Source organism: Leptidea sinapis, chromosome 2 (genome assembly GCF_905404315.1).
Source record: "Leptidea sinapis chromosome 2, ilLepSina1.1, whole genome shotgun sequence".
In the NCBI taxonomy this organism is placed as follows: Eukaryota; Metazoa; Arthropoda; class Insecta; order Lepidoptera; family Pieridae; genus Leptidea; species Leptidea sinapis.
Window position 1 is genome coordinate 1,543,006 of NC_066266.1, and position 25,837 is coordinate 1,568,842.

General features: G+C 33.7%; 2 protein-coding genes across 4 annotated transcripts in view; one reads left to right on the plus strand and one right to left on the minus strand.

The window, feature by feature from the left end:
• Window positions 1–3,577, minus strand: part of LOC126972164 (uncharacterized) — a 55,122-nt gene extending 51,545 nt beyond the window's left edge. For 2 of the 3 annotated variants that reach the window (XM_050818769.1, XM_050818778.1), the window contains exon 1: window positions 1,571–3,573. In XM_050818769.1, coding sequence (XP_050674726.1) covers window positions 1,571–3,323 — 1,753 coding nt within the window. In that variant the 5' untranslated portion in view covers window positions 3,324–3,573. Of the gene's footprint in view, window positions 1–1,570 lie in introns of all 3 variants that reach the window. The other variant, XM_050818788.1, reaches the window with a different exon arrangement.
• Window positions 3,578–9,696: 6,119 nt separating this feature from the next.
• On the plus strand, window positions 9,697–24,282 carry LOC126972288 (WD repeat-containing protein 43). The gene is made up of 11 exons (XM_050818936.1): window positions 9,697–9,910; window positions 10,013–10,345; window positions 11,496–11,662; window positions 13,501–13,764; window positions 14,633–14,783; window positions 15,754–15,930; window positions 19,111–19,235; window positions 20,395–20,523; window positions 20,968–21,087; window positions 22,146–22,258; window positions 24,107–24,282. Exons 1-11 carry the CDS (start codon window positions 9,737–9,739, stop codon window positions 24,247–24,249), a joined length of 1,896 nt encoding a protein of 631 aa, XP_050674893.1. The 5' UTR covers window positions 9,697–9,736; the 3' UTR covers window positions 24,250–24,282.
• Window positions 24,283–25,837: the final 1,555 nt, after the last annotated feature.

Below are 25,837 nucleotides of genomic sequence, written 5' to 3' on the forward strand. Positions count from 1 at the left end.
TATTTCTATGCTAGCAACAGGGTTATTCGATATGAATTGGTATGTATCATTTTATTAGTGTAACTTTTCATTTCACATACTCAGATATAAAAATCAGACTTGACTTATTTATATAAAAAGACAGAAGCTTATATATGCTATACAATTTTTTTCCAAATTGTTTTTTATTGGTAAATTAAAAACCAAATCAAAATTGCTGCTTAAGTATGAATCTGTGTGTTTCCAGCTGAGTTAATAATATACTTGTACAACATGATCCCAGAAAATGTTCAAAACGAATGTGTTACAAAAAACAAAAAAAAATTAGAATATATTTGTGTGGTAAAGGTTAATATATCATAAATGACTTTGTTAATGATACCACAGATTGGGAATGGAGCAACCACCCTCAGGGTTTTAAAAAAAATAATTTTGTTTAAAAAAAAAAGAAGAAGCCTGATGAGTTACTTATTCTTTGTCGATTCTTATGTCATTAATTTTCATTCCAGTTAAGGTCATTCATAAATTATCGGTTGGGTGGTAGTTTTTGCAATAAGTAATTTAAAATCAAATAGGATTTCGAACTCAAAATATTGAAGTAAACATCAATAGAAGCAAATACACACTCATGAATGTCCTAAACTAGGAGATAAATTGTAGTATAAATATATATCATCAAAAATTAATCTTATATCTTTAAATGAGCAATTCTTGAACACTTTGTAAACGAGGAATATGAATAGTAGTTAATCTCCAATGATGTATGTAATGCAGATATAAATAATATTACTGTCACTAGAACCTTGGGAAAACCTCAAAGTTATCACCATATTAAAAAACCTTGAACTTATTAACAGAAACATAGTTTCTTACTAACAATTAGAATTAATTTGTGTACATATTAAACAAAACAGTAGTAGATATATGATGTAATCCTCATGGTCACATATATACTACTACTAGCTGACCCAACAGACACTGTTCTGTAAATCTAAACTAGTATTATAAGTCTTCACACAAATCTACTGGACCAATTTCAAAAATTCTTTCACTGTTAGTAAGCTGCATCTTCACAGAGTAACATAGGCTATATTACATTTAAAAAAAATAGGGATCCCTTATAAAAATGCAATAATATAAACCAAGGTGTGAAAAAAATTTTCATCAAAAATCTGTCATTGTGTGCACTGCAAAAATTATTGATGATTGAACAAAAACTGTTTTACAATATTAAAAAGTGTATCAATCTAGAAAAAAGTCTGCAATACCATATGTTCAACTACTGTAGTTATGTCACATAACTATTTTTTTACATTTTAAAATTGATGAAAGTGCTGACAATAATCTAACCATATTCATAACTTTGAATTCATCCTTATCCTATTAAATATTTTTAAAGACCATTTTAATACCTGTAAAATACTTTATAAATTCAAATTCAAATAGTAGTTTGATTTACATTAACATTTCACTTTTTAAACATAGTTTCGCACATCCATAACCCCTTATGCATACATCCATACCCCTTGCCTTAACATGTGACAGATGAAAACATATGAATGCTTTAGTTAAAAATTATATATACACTTACGTTTTGTAGGTAGCAATCTGGGACTCATAGGTGGACGGTCCTCAACAGAAAATGTAGTATTTATGTCCATTTCAGTCCTAAATGAATTATTATTATAGTTCTTTACACTATCCGCCCAATCTTGTATCCAAGTCTTATCATTCTTGCACCGATTGAGGCTTAAATATGAAAGTTTACTAACAACTTTCTCCGGAGTCAGGTCAGGATCTTGCAACATTTTCTGAGCATTCTTTAAGGCCGTGCTTTCAAATTTGGAAGTTTCAAGTAGGTTTTTACTACTAGGTAGAGTAACAGGTACTGATGATTCTCTTGAAAGTCTGTGTACATAGTCTGTTTGATCAATATCCGACTTGGTTAGACTACAACGTCTGAATCTTGGTACTGGTATTTTCTGACATGGCTTTGAACTTAACACACCTGATGTAGTAACACATGTAAATGTACCCATGTCAGCATTATCATCATGCCTAGGGGGTGACTTTGAAAAGGTTTTTTCAGTGATTGTCTTCACCCTATTTTTGATTTTCTCTAAATAACTTCTTGTGGATTTAATCTGCTTTGATGTTTGTGTTGCTAAATCATTTTCAACAGGTGATTCGTAGCAACAAGATATTTCTAAAACATTTTTGTCTTTGGATGCTTTAAATGCCTCTACAGTTTTTACTGCTAAATTGTTTTGTGCACATAGTTCCTTAGCAGCAACACAGCTATTTGATAAGTCAAATATTAGCTCTGGATCACTGTCAAAAATTATTGGTTTTTTATTTATGGTGCAACCCACAACTTGCCTCCCCAAAGTTCTATCTATGCTCATCCTAGCTTTTTGTTCTTCTGTATAATTATCGCCTTCAATGGTGTATGTACCCGTAGAAGAATTATTAGACTCTCTGTCAACATCATCATCAATATACAGAGGACCCTGTTTTGGAGGGCATTTCTTGAACAAATCAGGTGTTACTGATGTTGTCCTTCCCTTATATACAGGACTTTTTGAATACTCTGGTGTTGACAAACCATTGTCTGGAGTCAATATGTCTAATTCTGGACTAGAAATGTCTGTTAACATTATACCTTCAGGACTCTGGTCAATGATATCTGCCATGGGAAGCCTGTGATATGCTGATAGATTACCAAAGCTGGGACTTTTTTGGACGTCTCTTATATAGGAACTGTTCGGTTTAAGTGGCAGATTGAGGGATTGTCTAGTAAAGTTATCACTTCGTGACATAATACTATCTACTATAGGACTCTTGGACACATGTTTTGGCTGGAATATATCAACAGGAGGTGATTTATTATGACGTGTGATTATGGGACTCATAATATTTGTCTTTTCGAAGGTTTGCGCGAGTGGACTACTTCTATGCTTTAAAGAATTAGAAAGCCCACTATCTTCTTGGTCTGATGAGAAATAACCTTCAGAATTATATCCTTGAGCTTTTCGCGGAAGCTTCGCACTCATTGACAGCCTTTGTGAAACTGGACTCGACTTTGGAACACTACCTGACATTGATTGAACCCTTTGATGTCTAGCCTGCGACTTTTTCGCCAGCTCCTCAAGTCTTCTATTGTCGAACTGTTTTGTTTCACCAAAATCGACTGTAAAAGCCATTGTGTGGCACTTTGGTGTCGTTGGCTCCGAAGCCTGACCTTTCCCAACATCTTTACTATTATTTACGGGCACCGTCTTATTATCATCTACACTATTTTGCCCTTCAGGTAAAGGACAGGCATCGTCGGCTAATGCACTCATGTTTTTCAAGGATTTAATAACTGTGACATCATAACAAAACGTTAACTTTCAATAAAACATTCACAAGCTTTGTTTCACTTCACAATAAAGGCCATGACTCTAGCATAATACAAGTTAAAAGAAATAAAAATATTAGAAATTATTATTTATATAGCGAAAAGTGGAACGAGAGCAATGAAACATCATTAAAAATAAATTCTACAAAACCGTTCGCGTTTGCGTATATATCGCAAGGGTATGGTCGTAAATGCCAAAAATCAAAATCCAAATGGCAAATGATATTTTAGTTGGAATTAAGACAAGTTCTTTTTACTTTTTTAATGGCATGGGATGAAGGTCTATAGACCACCAGTGCTGCCATCCTCATCCTCTAGAAAAACAACTATAAAAAACCCCGTAGAAAACTTTTACTGTGATTTAAATTTTCAAGAAGAATCCGGTCAATGTTGTCATAGAGGGCGACTTCTTCTTCGAGCGAGCCCCAAATACTTTATTTCTGTATTATTTATCCACAAAAATGTCCGGAAATGCACGTTCAGCTGTTTCTTAAAAGACGAAGACAAAATATATACAATATAAACTACGCATTAAGTTTAAGTAAAAGTAGTAAATGCAATCGTATTTAGTTTTAATTACATATTAATTTTATTTTTCTATCACCTACTCTGCGATTTTGCTTTTAATTTTTATTAATCTTCGAATTATATCTATCTTATTATTTGTACCGCTAAAAATCAATAAACGGTGTTAGATTTAACCACACTCTGCTACCAGGGGGAGTATCATAGAGGTCTTACTCATAGAAGAAGAAATTAGTGACTTTTGGTTACTATGACTACAAAGCAGTTATTACGTTGTCATGCTTATAAAAAGTTGTAATTAATTTATAAAGTTGTTTTCTTATATTAAATAATGGTGGATGCACTGATTTGCTCATAGTCTACTGCTGATACTCTGCTCTACCTCATATAACAGGTTATGGGCCCAGAAACGGGAATAAGAGAGAAAAATGAGTAATCACGTGCACATTGAACAATTGAAAAGAGAAAACTACGATACATGGAGGATCCATGCAAAAGCTGTACTATTAAAACTTGGCCTTTGGAGCTATGTTTCAAATAAAATTAAGAGACCAACGCGAGAAGGTGATGCATTGAATGACTATATGGAAAAAGATGAGTTAGCATTAGCCGAGCTATTTCTCATAATATCACCGGGCGAATTAAAACAAGTTAAAAATTGTCAAACAAGTAAAGATGTCTGGGACACGCTAGAAAGCATATATTATAACAAAGGTCCTGCAAGAAAAGCAAGCCTATTAAAAGAGTTGATATTGAAGAAGAAGAAAGATGGTGATAATATTGTCAAGCACTTGAATAAATTTATGGATATCGTCGATAAGCTAGCAGATATGGACATACCAATTAATAAAGATCTTCTTAGTATTATGATGCTTTACAGCTTACCTCAATCTTTTGAAAATTTTAGAATTGCAATAGAATCCAGGGATGATCTACCAGATCCAGACAACTTCAAAATAAAGATAATTGAAGAAGCTGAGGCAAGAAAAAATATAGCTAGTACAAGTGAACAAAACTCTGAAGAAGAGGCGCTGTATAGTAGACAACGTGGCAAAAATAAAAACTTTATTGTTAAATGTTTTAAATGCAAAAAGAAAGGACACAAAGCTCATGAATGCTGGTCAAAAGTGGACCGAGTTAATAAAAATAATGCAAGTCTATGTTGCTTAGAAGAAACATGCCTAAATACGTCTGATAATAAAGAAAAAATTAAGAAATGGTGTCTTGACAGCGGTTGTACGTCACATATGAGTCATGAATTGAAAAGATTCATTAATATCGACAAAGCTGATAACAAAACGTTAAGGTTAGCATCAGAAAACTGTCTTGCACAAATCAGAAAGAAGGAATTGATTACACTGAAACATTTGCACCTGTTGCAAAAATGAGTACTCTTAGAATACTTATTGCACATGCAATTGAAAATAAATTTAAGTTATCCCAACTAGACGTGTGTACTGCATTTTTAAACGGCGATTTAGATGAACAAATTTATATGAAGAAGCCGAAAAATCTGGATAAATATTTAAAATACATAATTACACATGGAAAAGACATAGAGTTGATTAAAAAAGCAAAAGAAATGCTTTTAGATATAAATAGATATAAAAATAATGGGATATGTCAACTAAACAAAGCCATATATGGTTTGAAACAAGCGGGAAGACAATGGTTCTTAAAGTTACATGAGAAATTGTTGGAAATTGGATTAAAGAATTCTTCAGCGGATCCTTGCTTGTATATATTAGAAAAAGGAGGAGAAAAGCTGTTTGCAAACATTTATGTGGATGACTTAATACTAGCATGTAAATCAGAAATGTTGTTACGAGAAGTCAAAACAAAACTGCAAAAAGTTTTTGAGTTACGAGATATGGGTTCACTCCATCATTGCCTGGGCATACAATTCACCCATGTAGGGGGAGAAATAACATTGTCACAGGAGAATTATATTGAAAATTTAATAAATAAGTTCAACATGGCTGAATGTAAGCCAGTGTCAACGCCCATGGAGACTGGTCTGAAACTGGAGAAGGGTAATGGACTCACGGATGAATGGAGAATATACCATACCAAATGTTAATTGGATCTCTCATGTACCTCGCTGTAGCCACAAGACCAGATATAATGTTTGCTGTTAGTTATTTGAGCCAATATAATACATGTTTTGATAATACACATTGGCAAGCTGCAAAAAGGGTGATTCGTTATTTAAAAGGAACGAAGAATGTAACCATCAGATATAAACAATCAGGAATGGCACTAACAGGCATGGCTGACGCTGACTGGGCGGCATGTACCGTTGACCGTCGTTCATATACCGGTTATATTTTTAAGTATGGTGGTGGCCTTATCAGTTATGCATCAAAGAAACAAAGAACAGTGGCTTTGTCAACAGCAGAAGCCGAATATATGGCGATGACAGAAGCAACGAAGGAAGCTTTACACTTGAAATATCTGTTGGAAGATATTGGAGTTTTTCAACAAACTGTTACGATCTATAATGATAATTTGGCTGCACAGATGTTAGCAAACAATCAAATGACTGGTAAGAGATCGAAACATATCAGCATAAAGGAACATTTTATACGGGATTGTGTCCAGAAGAAATTAGTGACCATCCGTTACAAGGACACAGAACATATGGAGGCAGACCTTTTTACAAAGGCGTTACCACAACCAAGATTGTTAAAGCTTCTAAAGATGATAGGCGTCACTCAGACCTGAAGGTCATCGTGAGGGGGAGAATCATAGAGGTCTTACTCATAGAAGAAGAAATTAGTGACTTTCGGTTAATATGACTACAAAGCTGTTATTACGTTGTCATGCTTATAAAATGCTTTAAATGCAAAAAGAAAGGACACAAAGCTCATGAATGCTGGTCAAAAGTGGACCGAGTTAGTAAAAATAATGCAAGTCTATGTTGCTTAGAAGAAACATGCCTAAATACGTCTGATAATAAAGAAAAAATTAAGAAATGGTGTCTTGACAGCAGATGTACGTCACATATGAGTCATGAATTGAAAAGATTCATTAATATCGACAAAGCTGATAACAAAACGTTAAGGTTAGCATCAGAAAACTGTCTTGCACAAATTGAAGGACGAGGTCCAGCAAAACTTTACACCTATAAAATACCAAATCTGAAACTAACTGAAGCCTTGTACGTACCATCGCTGACTACAAATCTAATGTCAGTTGGAAAAATAACAAACAAAGGTGGAACAGTTTTATTTAAACAAAAAAATGCTATCGTGATGCGAAACAATAAAATTCTGTTAAAAGCAGAGAGACATTCAGACGGTTTGTTCTACGTTAAAGAAAACATAGAAGAGAAAGCTAATTACTGCGAAGCAAGCAAAATGCACCAATGGCATAGAAAGTTAGCACATCTAAATGAAGGACAAATGAGAAAAGCACTTGATAAGAAATTTATGGAAGGCTTAGAATTCAATAAAAGTGACACAGTTTAAGACTATGAAGTCTGTGCTAAAGGCAAAGCAACAAAACTACCGTTTAATGCACCTAAAAATGAGCAACGTACAAATGAAAGATTAGAAATTGTATAATCGGTAATAAGAATTATCTGATATTAAATTTGACCTTTTTTCACCAGAAAAACGTTGATAATTTCTAAGTCCACTACCCGATGTAAATGGATTGGAATGGAATAAAGACAGCTCGCTCGCGGTAAACTGTATCAGCAAACATTAAAAATAACGAAAAAAATTAAGTCATAAATAGGACATAACCCACAATCCTTGTATATCGATACATTTTTTTGCATTCACTTATCAACCACCGCAACGACTTATTAAAATAAAATACATAACATACGTAAAGAAGTAGCAAAAAAGTGTTTATTTTTGATTGAATTCACCAAACCACGGTTTTCTGAATGACTCTCTGGACAGCGAACGGTACGATTTTTGAAAGGTTTCTTCCAAATTACGTAATATGTGAAAAAATTAATAAATTGTTATTGCGTAATACTTTATTTTCAAGATTATCTCTTAACTACTTAATAATTTATAAAAACAAACAGCTTAAAAAGCTCTTCATTAAAGAAAGCTAATTACCCTACAGACTACGCAGTCCGATGTGAGACCGTTGCCTTTGAAAACGCTGGCAAACTGGGAACGTAGCTTTTTGATGTTCAAATATTCAAGTCGCACTACAAGCACTGCATAGTGCTATCACTGTAGATAAATTCGTTCCGTTATGGGCTACCAATATTACGGCCGCAGTACCCTAGGGAAATATATGACGTCATAAATAGCCGCCATATTCTACTGTGAGCACTAGCGTTTTCGAGGTAAGGTACTCCCAGTACTTTGATCACGTAATCAGTCAAAACCACTCGAGTCTCGAACGTTTATAAGCAATACCTACAGTTTAATCCCAAATATTTTTAATTTGATAGTATACAGTTTACAGAGTACAGTTTTTTTTTAATGAACTAGAAAACTTTAATACACTCATTTGAATGCTGCATCAAAAAATGTGGCTCACAGTATACATGATTACGTTCTGTTTTAAATAGTAACCAGTATAACTAGCTATAAAGGAACGCTTTCACAGTATACTAAATCGACGTCACACTGTACAGTGCTCGCAGTGAATATCGTAGAATACCCCTAGTGACCCATTTCTACAGTACGTAAAATTCACTCAAAAATATGAAGTCTACTTTTTGAAAAAAATAATGCATCAATTTTGTTCTTTCTTTGTCCAGCAAATCTGGTAAAGAGTATGTTTGGTGTTATACAGCCTGCAATTATATAAGGTGCCAATACAGCCTCACCTCTGGGCGAGTGCTACCCATTACCAGCTTCTTCCATTTGACCGCATACAACGAAGAGCGTCTCGATTCATCGACGATCAGGCTTGTTTCTTTGGCGTTTGGCGACACTTGATGTTGTGGATGTCCATGCGTGGTTGCCTCACCTCTCCCCATCGCATGAGCGTCGGCCCGTTTGCCCCCTCTTATATAAAGAAATAAAAATAGTAAGGAACTTTTTTTATCTACTTAAAAAGGTGTGTGCGTGTAATCTTAACGCGTGATTGAAGTAAACTTAGGCATAATTAACAGATAAATAACATACATAGTCTAAATGATTGCGAAACTGAAGTGGCAGTGGGCAGGGCACATAGTTCGACGGACAGATGGCCGTTGGGGCAGTAAAGTTCTCGAATGGCAACCACGTACGGAAAGCCCAGTTTTGGTAGGCCCCCCCACAAAATGCACCGATGATCTGGTCAAGATCGCCAGAATACGTTGGATGAGGGCAGCGCAGGACCGATCGTCGTGGAAACCGTTGGGGGAGGCCAGGAGGAGAGGATCCAGCATTGAACGTGTTCCGGCTGATGATGATGATAAATACATTAATTAGTGACCAACCCTGACATTTACACTTTATCTTTTGAGCAAAGTTGGCATTTTGCTAAAGAGAATAAATAAAATTCTTTATATTAATCATATTATTTTAACTAGTGAACTTTTATATATTTTACAAAAAAAAATGATCTAATGTTTATTGATATTATTCAAATATTAAAATAAACACTTTCATCTTTACAGGTCAAGTCAAATTCAGGATTTTAATTTTCACTTTTATTCTTATTTATAGATAAATGAGTATTCATATGTTCCTGGGTTTTAGTTCACTTTTAACAGCCTAGCACACGCCGAGCGAAACTCTGACTGTCAAAGCTTAGAATCCCAATTTCCCAGTAGCCGAGACATGAGGTAAAAAAAGATGTTCTTACTTCAATCTTCACACTGAGCGAGCGGCTAAATTCTCTTTGTAGAAGTGGTAACTACTAACTGGAAGCATGGCACAAGCTGCCTTTTCTGCGAATGGAAAATACTATTCATTAATAACTCAAGACGGTCGATTGAAAATATGGGATACAGAAAAGAATGTTCTCAAACAAGAGTTCACGCCCGATATGCATCTTACACAGCCACCCACTTGTTTACAGTGGATCAACGTAAATTCAAGTTCAGTAAGTAAACACGTGGTTATAAAGTTACATTTTATTAATTTATATACATTTCCAATACAAAAACAATGTTGCAATAATCTGTAGAGCTAAATATGGTTTCAGGGTCGAACCAATCAAGAGAAAAAACGAAAAAATAAACCTTTAAATGATGACTCCTTAGAACACATTGCCATAGGTATGACAAATGGAAGTATATTGCTATATTCAGTTGCTCAAGCGGCAGTTGAAACAGTGCTAAATTCTCAGACCAGTAAGAAAGTTCTAGCAGTTGATTGGAATATTAAGTTTGGTCTAATTAGCTGTACAGTAGACAACAACATCTATGAGTGGAGCATAGAAAATTCATCAGTGAATTTTGTTTATGATGTGTCTGTGGCTGGTGCAAATAAGCAAGCAAATAAAATAAGTGGTGTTAAAATTGTCCCATATCAACAGGTATGTACAATCTATATAAAAATATAAATAGATCTCCTCTTATGAAAGTTTCATCTTAAAATAGCATGTTTTACTTTAATTATCAATTTAACCTGTGGCATACTGAGTAAGTCAATATGCAGCACTCTGAAGCACTTACAATCACACATGCCTCATTCCATTTCTGGTTTTAGGAAGTGCTATTTCCTTTTGAACTTATATTAGAATGAAGACAAATAATGTACGTATAGTTTTGAAAAGGTAGACTTGAACACTCTTCATAGTATCACTTTGTTGTTTGTTTGAAAGTATTTCCAACTGTCAAGATTTTCTCAAGAACTACTGGAGATATCAGGTGGAAATTAACATCAAATACATCTATTAATAAAACAAAGGCAAGCTATTTAAAATAATATGGAACACACAAAAGCTGATTAGTGATTGCCACTAAAGTTTGGTACAGTACAGTCAGCGCTTCTCAGTCTTGTATATTTCACTCATAGATAGGGTAAAAAGTTTGGGTTGAAAGGAGACACAATAGCAGTTAGTCCTGACATTGCAAAAGCTTTTGTGTGGCACAAATCACTTATTATGAAGCTGCATTTGTATGAGCTACTATAGAAGTATTGCAAATTTTGGCTGACTGGAGCATCAAAGTTCTTATGCTCTGATTTAAAATTCCCTTGGGAGTTTTATCCCCTTTGCTGTTCTTTTTTATATATGAATGATATTCTGCAAACCACCAACATTCATTTCCATGCAGAGGATAGCACTGAGTATGATTCATATAATAGTGTCAACAAAAACCAACTCCTTTTGCCATATCTACTCAATTTTAGAACACTCCTGCCACAATAATTGTCACAGCCTATATTGCTGACTTGGCATCAAATAGTGATTTTGCAGCTACCTAGGATGATGCTTCATCTGATGTATTAGATCATTCTGTAGAATGATCTATTTACTATTATAATCACAATAACTGAGCACTACTTCCTGAACAGACATGCCTGCAAAAGCAGAAATAAAGCAAAAACAAAGAAGTTGGTTAAGTTTTGTAGTGTTTTACCAATAATTTGAATTCACTCATTTGTCCTCCTTTTAAAAAATAAAAAATATAGACAGTCTAATACTGAGAAGTAAGACACTTCATATTATATATTCTTTTCAGAATCCTGCAGTAAAACATGTGGTTGTAGCATCATCCCAAGTCAGATTATGGAGACTCGGCAATGGCAAAGCAGATTTGTTGAAGAGTCTTGGTCACAATGCGGCAGATGGAACATTGCTAGTGGTAGCCACATTAAACAACTCATACTGGCTTATAGAAGGATCACGGTATGTTGAAAGTCATCTAATATTTTTTTTATTATAAATGAGCAATTGTTAGTTCACTTGTTCACATCCATAATTATTTTTTATATATATATATTCTTCATGTTATTTATATAGTTTTAATTTTTGAGGATTGAATTTTCTTTTGTAGCCAGTTGTCAAGTCTATTCTTAAGTTTAAGTTAGCTCTCTCTCTCTCGCTCTCTCTATCACCTCTTATATATATATAAATGTGAATGTTTTGCTCTACTCATCATTTTTTGTTATTGAAGAAAAGGTTTATCTATATGTTTATTTTTATCTTTAAACAACCAATTCTTGTATATATAATCTGAATCTCGGTAATGGCTCCAATGATTAATGAAATTTAGTAAACAGGTAGTTTCGGGTGTGAGAAATCTGGTTTCAATTTAAAAGAATGTAGTTTTATCCGTGTTTTCATGAGAAACAGCTACAATAACATTAGTATACAAAGATAATTTCGCCACTATATACAAGATCATTATAGCTCAGATGGAATGTTGTATGTTGTTTCGAATCCAGATGTCCTATTATACAGTTTTTATTGTTGAAGTTCAAGAATATTTTGATGGTTTCATATTATTAGAACATTTTGTGTTGTATGATGTTTAGGACTTAGTAAAGCACGTTGGGGCTACCAGATTCACAAACGAAAATTTTACAGCAGTTGTTTGTAATTTTGCTGATAGAATAAAACTCATGTTAGGCTCAGCTTTCACAGTAGTAGCAATACATCATTGTATATAATATATACTATAGATAAGTAGATAGTAGTATGTATTAGTTTTATAGTCAAGCTTTCAAATCAAATCAAAATCACTTTATGTAGGTTACGGAAATGACACGTATAAATGTCAAAAAAATATTTTTCTTATTGAATCTACCGCTACTTCGTAAAGGGTTGAGCTAATGAGAAGAAGTAGCAAGAACCTCATTGCCACTCTTTTATATCAAGATTTACATTTCCATCGATTTACAAATTATATCAATAACAATATTATATTGATGCAACAAACATACTTTTATTGCAATATCTTATCCTATCAGGATAGGACTGACTATATTAATTTAAAAAGCAAATAAAATGACTAAAAAAGGTTCAATTTTGTTATGATTACAGACATAGGGAATTAGGAACCAGATCTGACAGATCATTAGTATGCCTTCTATTGTATAAATCATAGAAGATTTTCAATGTCTCCACAAAACTAATACAAATAAAAATATACACATATTACATCACAAAACAATCTCAAGTATGTCTTAATAATAATAATAATATAACTTTATTGTGTACACAGAGATCCATAATGCAACAAAATACAATAAAACACAAAGTAACTAAGAAATAAACATATTAAAATCAAAATAATAAAAAATAGAAATAAATGCTTATTATGATAAAGCAAAAATAAAAAAAATGCTTTTCAGTTTGCAATTTCTACTTATCATCAGAATGTCTTTGACAGCAGCAGACGGTCCACCAGACTTCTAATGATTGAATTTTATACTGACACTATTCTTTTGTGCTGTATTGCCTTAAAAGTATCAACCCTTGCGTTTGTGTACATTTTGGACGCACTACAACACTACCTTAAGGTGCCTAAAGATAATATTGTTGGTCACAAAAATGATGTCATGCAATTTGTTAGTATAATCAAAATAATAAAAATTCTGGCAAAATGACTTAAATAGCATAATCCTTTCATCATGTGCAGCTTTAAAAAAATTCTAGCGGTCATATAGCCCACCATGCACAACATCAAATGTCGCTATCATCCTCTATGATGATGCCAAAGTAATCTTTATTTGTAATTTTAGAAATGAGCGTCTTCTACAGTTTTGGGACATATCACAAGCAAATGACACACAAAAACAAAATGGAGATATACAGCAACCTTTTGAAAAGAAAAGAAGAAGAGAATCTGTCACCAATATACCAACACCAACATACAGCTTTGTTTTAGAAGATGCTCCTCGAATGATTGATATATCAATAAGGTCAGACGATGGAGCTAGCAGGATGTCTTTGGTCGCTGTTACAAGAAGTGGTGTTGTACATTACTATGGACATATGATAAATGGGTGAGTTCCTAAATAAAGTACTTATTCATTTATTTTTATTATTAATCTATACATATAAATAAAATTGGAGTGTCTGTTTGTAATATTGAAATAACCGTTTTTTACTACATGTATATGAATATATATCACCAAAATAACAATTTTTACAATTTTTGTCCGTCTTGCTGTTTCTTCCGGCTAATCTCTGAAAAGGCTGAACTTTTTTTGGCAGGTAGCTGATGTAATAAGGAGTAACTAAGGCTATGTTTATTTTAGAAAATTCTTTTAATTTTGGAAAAATAAAGTAATGTTGAACGGTGTAACTCTAAAATTAATTTATATGGCAAAACAATGTTATACATTATAACATTAACAGCTAGTATAAGAATAATATAGTTTTACATATTTTTTATATCACAGACATATTTTGTATGTTTACTCATTCGATGTTTTATGTGTTTTAAGTACTTAAAACTAACATTTTTATTCCTGGAAGAAGAATTTAAAAAACATACTTAACGGGTCATGCTCACAGCACACGTGGTTTCAAAAACACCAGTGACATCACAAGAATCTTGCCAACTTTATGAATATGACTAACATATGAATCATCGAAAACTGTAAACACATTGCTATATTGCCCGGCAAGGATATGGGGGGCACAGTTGAGTGTGAAAAGCTGCTATTTATTAGGTAGTTTAATTATGAAACCTCTATTATGGCTATTTTCTGTAGTTGACACAGTAACTCATTAAATGATTTCATTGGTTTTACATTCAATAACTGATTTCAAATTGTTTAGTTTTAGTAGTATATTAGTGTAGACTGTAGTGGTACCTATATTAAAAAACATGTCACACCTGTATACTCAGATTCAGATTACTTACAGGCCATCAACAAAACCAATTAAACCATCAGTGACAATGCATATGACTACACCAGACGCAAACCCTATACCGTTAATATGCTGTGCCCTGCACTCCAGCGATGATGTACTTGTTGGATACAAAAGTACTGCAGCATTTGTTTTTGAAAGAGTAGTAAGTAGTATGTACCTATTTATATCTATGTGTCCGTTCACACAGACCGGCGCGAGTTATACGCTTAAAACTGGTAGGAGCCGATCAAGCCTAGGTCGTGGCCAAGCGGGTGCCTATACAAGTGTGGTACAATATGTCTAGTTCTGTGCAGTCTAAGTTTTGTTTTATATATGTTATAACATTGCTATCAAAATTGCGGTTGTCGTCGAACGCGGGTCGTGGGGCGAGAGTGAAGACAATCGGAGGTGGCGAGCGCGGAATATTATGCCATCAGAAGCAGTCGGTCGGTTCCTCATATTATTTCACAATGAGCGCGTAGGATTGCTCTCAAGTCTTCTAACAAAACAATTGAAATATAAAAATAAACCTTATTACAATGAATGAAAACTCTGTTTTAAACATGATAAAAATCTGCTCTCTGAGCCAGTTTGTGTGAACGGATACTAAAGCATATCACACTACATTATAACACAAATGTATATTGGTACACTTGTGCTATGTATGTCCTGCTTGCCATTCAACATGCTCACACTGTGTCGCATTCAAAAGCACACTTTGTTTGGCCTCTTCATTTATTAAATACATTTCTGGCATCGGCACTAGAGTGTGATCTGTCTGCGGATCTATGGTGCGAAGTGAGAATGGTTGGGATTCTGTGAAGTGATGGAAACTCTTAATTGTAGTTTAGTTTATATTATGTAATGTTATCAAATTATAAAGTTTGCATGCCACATTGGTAGTTTAACTGAAATATCTTGGTAATGTAGCAATAGGTAATTAATACATATTGTCCAAATTATGAATACAAAAATGTTGTTTTTAAATTTTGTAGCTGTTATAATGGTGGAAATTTATGGGTAATTGATTCAATTTCACTATATATCGGAACACATTTGTTCATAGTCTCTCAACTGATCGCTTGATTATATGTATTTTCAAATATTTATTAAATTGTATTGAAAAATTTCAGACTCCAGATTTAACATCAAAAACACAAATATTGATACGAGAAGAGAGCAAAAGTACAAAGAAATCAAATAAAAGCAAGGAGGTTAATAAAGAAGTAGTGGGGAAAAATAATGATGTAACATATGTGGAACCTATGGGAGGGGTTACCAGCAGAAAGAGACAAACTGCAGGAGCTAAGGTGAGTCTTAAGCATTCTTGGTTTGGTCATAGAAAGTATTTGGATATTCCTACAGCATTGACTGGTTGGCATTTGATATTTTTTTCTCCTCTTTTGATATATATTCAAGAATTTAATTTTATTGTATGTCTGTTTCATACTTTTAGTCTTGAAGTATAATAATTTATATTTACTTGCTGACCTCAATGATTTCGATCCAATTGCATGAGTCGTGGTCGCGGCGGAACATCGGTGGCGGCGAGAAACTCTTGACACTTGACAGTAATAGTACATCGATCTGTCCACGTGGCACCTACTTCGACTATGGGTTTCCATGTTTGATCTTTAGGGCTTTACGATGACTGGCGAACACAAGTTAAATTCTGGATGCGGTGTTACTAGGACTCATAAGGACTTGACAAATAGATTAATTTATTGCGCCCGTTCTACTCAAGTCTGAGGCGCACTAGTTTAATGATTGTTACATTTTTGACGTTCAATAAGTGATTTGAAACCCTATTTTGTAAAAAAAATATAAGAATTTGAATAGCCACTCTCTCCAAATAATAATAATTATAAGATTAAATATTATAATTTGTCAGCCTAATAAGATGTAAAACGGTAATTCGGGATTTTATTTTTACTGACTTAGTGATATCTAAATATTGAAATCAAGAGCCCTGAAATATAAGACTTTATTTAGGCAAGTTTTATATAAATTATATTTAAATTAAATTATGTATTTTAACAACTTTTTTTTCGCAAGGCGGCCAAGTTGAGAGCACTTGTGTTCTGCGTTGTTATGTACTTTTAATTTTCCAAAACACTATCAAAAGTCTTAATTTTAGTTTAAAAGCCAGTTTTCTCTGGACACTCACTTTTTGAACTTTTCATTTGTTTTTTCTACTTTTTTTTATAACTCTAATCGTCTAATGGTTTCGTGTTTTAAATGTGACAAACAAAAACCTAAAGTCAATGATAAAAACCCGAAAGTTATTTGTTATGGATGTGATCCCCAGATATGTGTGAAGTGTAGTGGATTGCTTGCTACCGAATTACGTGTAGTAGTAGTTAACAAATATGGCGTACAGAGAACCAGCTCAGACCAAGAGATATTTCACAGATGGAGATCATGGAACGAATGAACGACTGAACTTAATGGTTTTTATGCAGTGAATGAAAAGTATCGGGTAGATGGGTAGAAATAATACTTTTACTAATACTAATATAATTTTATTATTCGAATTTGGATGATAAAAACATTGCCTATCTTATAATATTATTACTTATATACCTAAAATAAAAATCACATCTGTGACTGTGAGAATAAAAATGACTGTATAACAATTAAAAGCAATGAAATATTCTAGTTTACCTAATGTAATCTAGAAAAATCCTACTGTAATTAACAGAACAACCTATTACAGACACCAAAAACTACAATAAAAACTAAATAGTATAAAATAACGTATAAATAAAGATTTAATATCATAAACCTCTTATGCAAACCCAATACTTTTAATGTAAATATTATCATTTGTATTTGCTTCATATTGGTATGTTTGAAGTCGGTGCCAAGCCCTAATCAAAATAAATGTTCTGTTTCCATTCTCGATAATTCATTCTATATGTACCATCTCTATAGCCAAACGTCAAAATCTTATGTTATATGTTGTCTGTGAAAGTTGGCTCTGTATATTTTTCAATTTTAGCAAAAATAATGTATTTTAAACATTAATGAATAGCTTTTATTAGTGTAATTCATTGCGTGTGTGTTCCTGAAATAGTTATAAATGATGAAAACAAATCTAAAATCTGTGAGTGTCCGAAAATAAGTGAATTTAATTCAAGGTCGTGTTTGTTTAATATTTAAGACAAGTGAGGAAAAAATAGACTATAGACGTTAAAATATCTACGCCCTGATTGCGAACTGGGAGTCCGTCAACTTGGTAGTTGAGGAATTTCGTAACGTAATTACAGTTCAAAGTCGTTGAGCTCGATAAGAAGCAAATCCAGTGTACCAGTATCGAAGCTGTGATTTCTGAGATTGCAGAAAAGAAGTTGTAATGTGATCATGTTTGGTATACCAGCACCATTAACCTGTATACTGTAATACCACTGGACAGGCTGTGCTATATGTTTGACAGCAAATCTTTTGTGCCTATTTGAAGCGCCACTCGCGAGTGTACTGAGAACTAATTTTGACGTATAATGCAAATGCGAAAGAACGTATAATACTCTGAAGTATTTTTACATTTTGGATTAATTCCGTTCGTTTTCCTTGTTATTTATACTTTATGAATCAACTTAATAAAGTACACAATTTTTGTTTGTAAATAGTTTCCCACCAACTACCGATGTTTCCTGAGGTTGTCAACACTATTTTTAGTACCGCAGACTCTCGCGACATGACCAACAGCGTCAAAATGGCGAATATCAAACAGGCACAAAAGCACTTTGACAGCCGCCAGTCCAGTGGTATATAGTAGAGGTCAGTAACCAGCACCCAATAGCAAGTGAGATAGTTGGAAAATCAATGCAAACTATCCCTGAAAGTGTGAAACCTTTAGCAAATCGAGTAGAGAAACATTTCTGTGGGAAACAGTGATAAGTGCACCATCGGTGAACTCCTTTAAAAATGGACTGGACGAACATTTACTTACACAAGTGCAGTGATATTAAATTGATATTATATATTATTTATTAAGTGATATTATATTAAATCAGCGCCTATTTCTGCCGTGAAGCTTTAATGTATAAGCATTACTGCGTTTCGGTCTGAAGAGCGCCGTAGCTGGTGAAATTACTGGGCAAATGAGACTTGACATATGTCTCAAGGAGTCGCGCGCAGTTGTGGTGCCGCTCAGAGTTTTAGGGGGTTTTCAAGAATCCTGAGCGTCACAGCATTGTAATGGGCAACGCGTATCAATTACCATCGTCTAGGCCCTTATTGTCATAAAAAAAAGAAATATATACATGCATCACAGCACCAAATGCTGCTAGTGTGTTCAAGAAAAATAATTAATAATAATATTGTGTGTGGTAACACTTTACATGACTTTACCGAACACAACTACTGCATATAGTTCGTATTATTTTCATAAATGTTTTGCAATGTGTTTGTTATAAGTTGATGCCGGATACTATCAATTTGGCCGACACTTATCCCTAAAATTAACTTATCAACACTTTTTTTTACAGGTTGAAGGTACGATGGAGGCAAGATTAGAGAACCTCGCCATAGACCTCAAGAGCAGGAGTAAAGCTCCCGTTTGCCAAAATTTGACCAAGTTGTTGATGCAGGGCCTACATTCTAAGGATAAGAAGTTAGTTCTTAAATAATATCTTAACTGTTAAGCTTAGATATATTATCTTGTTCTCAGACAACTGATGAAAACAGGACATGTTTATTACTTTAGTGTGCGTCTTAGGTTCTTAGTTTAGGTCTTCCAATCGTGATACGTCAGTCTCTTGCTGAAAATAGAGGCTAATTGTTCGCCGCTATTTATTTTCGACGTTTTCACAGCTGTCACAGTCTATCTAGAGGTATAAATGATCTAAGACTTATGTATACTCATCTTTTGTTACTTTGATTAGATTTTGCAGGCTGAGTTAGAAAATTTTTATTTCTAAGAGATTAAAACAACCCTTGTATGATAATGCTTGTCTATCACAACATTTATCTCTGCAATATGTGTAGCATACGAAATTAAGTTTAATGTATATTCGTTGGCTCTCATTTTAATCTGTAAAATATCATTATAAGCTAATATTAGAAAATTTATTAAAAAAAACTTACTTAAAAATCCAGTATTAGTACTAGATTCAGATCTTTGTTAAAATCATATTATTTATCAAATATTTTCTTAGAACCTACTAGAGTAACCAGCACCTCTAAGAGCTGTATTGATAATATTTTAACTTATTATAAACTTATTTTTCAGTCAATAATTAGTAAACTGAGCTCAGACCACTTTGGTCAATTAGCCTCTTTTAATATTGAAGTAAGTACATTTCTTCAACTAAAAAGTTTAACAAATACTATATTATCATACTATTATAATTATGTGATATAATGTTTTATATAATAAAGATGTGTTATAACAATAGCAACTTACCAAATATTAGGTATTATTGGACGTAGTTCTGCAGAAAGGACTCAAAACCACACTGGTCAAAATAGAGTTAGAGTTAAGTATGCCATCATACTCCTGAAGGTCGAATCTGTCATCTAGTGTAAACTCTATTTTAAAAATGTACACGGAAACTGTTTTGTTTTGGATATTTATATGGAAGATTATTAAGAGCAGACACTTAAAATGCCTATACTCAAAAGTGCCTTGTGTGCGGTTTGGCGTGTGTGGTTTGAGTCCTTTCCGCATAACTACGTCCAATTAAAAATAGAACGAACTCACAGAAACAACTACTCACTATAACACTTACAATAATTACAACATCAGATACATTTAATATAATTATTTCCAGGATTATACTCACTGTGTTGCAACGGGACGACCCAGATGTCGCAAGCAGGACTATGGATTCGCTGCCAGCTAACTATATACCGAATTTGCTTGATGAACTCATTGAAATGGCGACGAGGAGGACAAGTCAGTGAGTATTTTTCTTTATTATTTCTTCTTTCATTAGCTCAATTGTAAGAATGCTGTCTTAGGGGGTTAAGCGGTGGACGTTATCGATTAAAACCTCTACTTAAATTATTATATGTTTATACACAAATTAATATATTTTAATCATTTTATAATATTTTGACTGTATGTAAACATTGGAATGAGCAGATCCGTTTTCTAATGAAACAAAGTTACTGACACTGACCAGATTGCTGTGAAATTGAAATGGAGTACGTACCCGAAGACTTAGTGTTGGTAGGCCCATCATAAGATGCACCGACAATCTGGTCCAGATTGATGGAGTAGGTTGGATGAGGGCATCACAGGGCCAATAGACATGGGGCTTTGAGGGAGGCCTTTGTCCAGCAGTGGACATCTTCTGACCTGCAATAAAATTATTTTATTATTTATATAAACCAATCCACAGATGTTCAGCGGTCTGTACATGGGTTCGGGCTCTGCTCCATTCTCATTCTGCGATGCTGTTGACATCCGCAGCAACATCAGCTGAGAAAATTACATCACTGCTTGCAATATTCACTAATAGGTAAGTTGTAAATTTTAATCTAACTCACACAAGTCCAGATTCAAACAAAAGTTCTTTTTTGTTTTTAATTGTTTTTTTTTGTTTAATGATTAATTTCAGACACCTTGCTATATGATTGGTATTAATTGTGAAGGGAAATTAAATTTTAATGTTCTTATAGATAATAATGTCCAAAACTGTCTTGTCATTTAGTAAACAGTTATTCAAATCTGTTAATATTCATATTTTAACCTCTACTCACTCATAACTCATTTTTTTACAGTATACATGTAAAGTAAATTAAGTATTTAAAATCTGAGCGATATTGGCAAAGACATGAAATTTTATCTCCTGTGTTATTCCACCCAATTTCATCCATAATTTCTTACAATAAATTCATCGAATCCATACAAAAATAATAATGAAAATGAGAGATAGAAGTGTGATTATGAAAATTTATTATTTTGTGAAAATGAAAATTTTGTTTTAAATATTTTTAATCATAAAATAAAACTAGATCGGAAGGTCTAAATCTATAAAACTTTAGACCACTTACAGGCAACCTTTAACTACTAAAGGACCTTTGCCTGTCAAGATCTATAACTAATTCTTTCCTATTCTTTCTTTTCCTTTTTTAAATATTACCAAATAGTATATAGTAATATTACCAATAAGTTTTACAGCTGCATCATAACTATACTAACCACACATGGCATGATTTCAAATGCGCGCAGGGTATATGGAACATTATTAAAAATACTTACATTTGATTTATGCCTAAAAGCTATCAAAGATGTCAATTTATTGAGAAGAACATTCTTATTAAAATAAAAATTATTATTCTTTCCGGGCTTTTTGTGACGTCATAGTCTATGTGAACGATTTAGGTATATTATACTAATAAATGGAGAGTTGCTTTAAAATATTGAACCGATATACTATGTTAAGTGTTTGTAGCAATAACACGTAGTGATGGATAAACTACTAAGTAAAAGTCAAGGTGTGAGCTTCCATTACTAAGTTCAACACATTATTTATAACAACTACCGACCTAGTTTATAACTTTTTTTTAAATTTAGACGATCACACCTATGTCAGCTGTTGAACCTCAAGGGACGGCTGGATCTAACCATGGTTCAGAAGGGATCTAAGGATATGTATACAGAGCAAGAAGCAATCCTAGAATATAATGGTAAATATAATATAATTCTTATTATCTTCCCCTAACATCAATTTACCTACGAGCGCCGCTGGTATTTCAAATTCATATAAAAAGGCTCACGCACATTACCAAATTATTAATTGCATAAAAAAATCTTCTTTCATCACTCCCATAATTTTTCGCCATAAAGTTATCGGCACTTTCGACCTTTTGGTCGCGAGAATGCTGTTGAATAACTAGTACCAATTTTATACATAAAACCACGAAATTACTAATGTAATTAGCTTAGTTAACTCGCGCTCGTGATGTTAAGTAGACGAAAACAATTACAACTAAAGTTTAAAAAAATTGCACTGTCATTGTTAATACTATTTGTATTTCTTGTAATATTATATTTTTTATTACACAATCACATGTATGAACAGTCTTTAGACAGCACAATAAGGTTGAAACTCATACTCTAGATGAGCGAGGGTAGGTCATATTTACTAATAATCTGGTATAATTTCTATCGTTGGAATAATCCGTGACAACTGAAGTTCGACAAGCCGAACTGTCATAACTCATAATATAGCTTACAAGATGTTAAATTGCGATGGTCATGTTTAAGAACGTCATACATACTAATTGCGTATATTTTGATGTGGTCGTATAACTTTACGCCTTGAATATGCAATTTGGGAGACTGTCTGTCTACCTTAGGTATTTAGTATTTCGTGTAAGGAAAAACTTAATGGCTGGGTGTTCAGTAGAAGTTTGCTTATAGAATAAGAGAACCAAATTTAAGTGACGTAACTTGAACTTATATATTATTGCATGTAGGTAGGCCTAATATAATATGGTATGCACGCCCCTGCGAGCATGGTCAACTAATAACTATACACGCTGAAAAGGGCCCAAGCCCGTTATACTTCTTCGTTACACTCTTGGCAGAGCGGTCGTGGTCATGAGGAAGTGACGTCTTTTGAAGCAGATGTGATTCGCCCCACGAGCATTCGCCACTTTTCCCTGCTGGCCGACAGTCTGGTACACTCGTTCAATGGACCGCCCACAGCAGACTTAATTTGGTCGGTCCAGCGCATGGGCGAACTTCCTCTTTTTTTTGCTGCCCTCTTCTTTGCCCTGCACGACAAGGCGCTCAATGGACATACTCTCGCGCAGGGAGACGTGTCCGAAAAACCTAAGAATGCAACTCTACTATACCCGCCCGTTATACGTGTAGAAGGGGTTGGTAATTTAAACGCACTTTAAATTTAAATATCTGTATTTAACACTTTCCACTAAGAACCATTACATTTAATTACAATTTGGGCAGAGTTACCCCTTACAATTCACAATGCGTAATGTGTCCTCCAACTGAGCGCTCTGGCTTATAAAGAGTGGCAATGAGTTTCTTGCTACTTCTTCTCATTAGCTCAACCCTTTACGAAGTAGCGGTAGATTCAATAAGAAAAATATTTTATTTTGTTTGACATTCATAAGTGTCCTTTCCGTGACCTACTTGAATAAACTGATTTTGATTTGATTTGATTATATAGGGCACGATCGTCTACTGTAATGATGCTACCAACTGTTAGTTGGCACTACTTTAGTGTCAACTAACTTACACGAATCAAATTTACTAAAAAGATCTTAATATACTATGCTATTACAGTTATTTCTAAGTAGGTATAGTCATAATTATATTGAATAGTATTAAATATTTACAGTAGTTGTTGATGAAGTTGGTAGCGCTTGTAAACACATCAAGCTGATATACGTTTGAAGGTATGTGGGCGTGCGCACGTGCATTAACGGGGGCCCAAACTTAATTCAAAAATAAGTTAATATTTTCCGGTAGAATTGTCTTTATAGTAATATCTCATTGCTTTTTACTAGATTCATCGTCCGAAGAGGAAGTGATGGAGTTAGAACAGTACCAATCAAGCAATGAAGCTTCGGAGCAGTGGGATGATGATGATCAAGTTGATGGTGAACACAGCGACCAGGATGAAGAAATGGAGTCTAGTGATAGTGAATAAAATGTTATGACTTATTAAATTCGATTATATTAATGTGTCATATTTTTTTATTCAAATGATTCAAATCAAATCCTCGACAACGCTACGGAAACAAAATGGCGCCCTGCGAGAGACTGTTTCAATGATATTACCATCCATCACATACGAATCTTGTCGGGGGTTGATTCGTCATTTAAGATAATCTGCAGTTGAGTACTAAGATTTACAGCAGTCATTAAAACATAAAAGTTAAATATGTTTAGAATCAAAGTCAAAGTTAGATGTTTAGGGACTTTTATTGTAAAAGTATACATTCGCCCTTCAAACTATTACTTATTTTATGGACCCTGATAGAATTATGCCAAGGTAATGAGATATTGGTTCCGTTCGAGCGCTCTTAACAAGTGAGCAAACCGTTCGATTGACACATGCATGTCTTCAACTCTTCATCTATAGGATCTTACAGTTGATAACCTTCTTAAACCCAAAATTGCATTTTAGGAAATTGACTTGAGATGTCGCTCTTCCAAAATAAATTGTTATTTTTTAAAGTGGGGTATCACTTAACTTCACTTCTGGGAACAATTATTATACAAATAAAATACTATTTTTTAAAATGTTTAATCCTTAATACCTGTAGCGTATTTTAAAACAATGTCAGAATCTATCAAATGAAGTATATGAGTTGTGCTGTATGGACTGACCGTTAAAATAATAATTCAACCATACATCTGATAAAAAATTATATGTGCCAAGTGCAAAAGATTTTGCATCTTAGCTAAAGTAAGTTTTGCCCTCGTGACGTCGACTTGTGATAAAACCTAGATTCATTGCTGTTAACCTGAAAGATAAAGCCAGTCAGTGCAATGGGTCTTTCCTTTTAAAGATTTGCCTGCAGACTAACTGACAGAAAAGCGAAGCAACGGTTAATGGTTGTTTCTTTTTTCGGCAAGTCGGGACACCACAGTAACGTTGGAAACCAAAGGACAGTTACTGGTAATACGTGTAGTACAAGTATTTAATACGTTATTTCAAAGAGATGCCGAAAGAATATGCTAAAAACGTCATAGCAGCAAAGATGTCCTTTAAAACGACAACTCGTCCTCACATCGGCTAGGCGCTATGGTAACGAATGAGGTTTTGAAGGCTTTGAAGTCTTTTTTTTGGGATATAGAACTGGACGCATCCACAATGCAGTCTTAATCTTCAACTCCTGTTATTCTAATTCCGAAAATTAATTACTGATACGCTAACAGGTTATACGATTTACAAGCCCTGAAGAGTTAGTTAGTGCCTTCCAAGAGACTAAACAACCCACGGGAAGACTTGAACAATTGCTTTAGACAACGTTTTCAAAGAATTCAAGTTTGTATATAGTGAAGGATTATTCCTAATTATATCCTTCACTTATTCGAAGTTTATACTTCGAATAACAATAAATAATATTATTAACTCAAATCAAGAAAAATACAGTATGACCTGAGACGACTGTTTGAAGAAAAGATTAGGTACTAATATGAATGATTATATAAACACTAAGTAGGTACCTGAACAACACACAATAATAACCTGATCTCTCAAGTGCTGATAATATCCGATGCTATAAAGT

Excerpts from the sequence above, each read along its gene's own strand:
- LOC126972288 (XM_050818936.1), top strand. The coding sequence starts at position 9,737 with ATGGCACAAGCTGCCTTTTCTGCGAATGGAAAATACTATTCATTAATA. Across the intron at positions 19,236-20,394 it reads CTACATTCTAAGGATAAGAA|GATTATACTCACTGTGTTGC; the intron begins GTTAGTTCTTAA and ends AATTATTTCCAG. Across the intron at positions 20,524-20,967 it reads GCGACGAGGAGGACAAGTCA|ATGTTCAGCGGTCTGTACAT; the intron begins GTGAGTATTTTT and ends ACCAATCCACAG.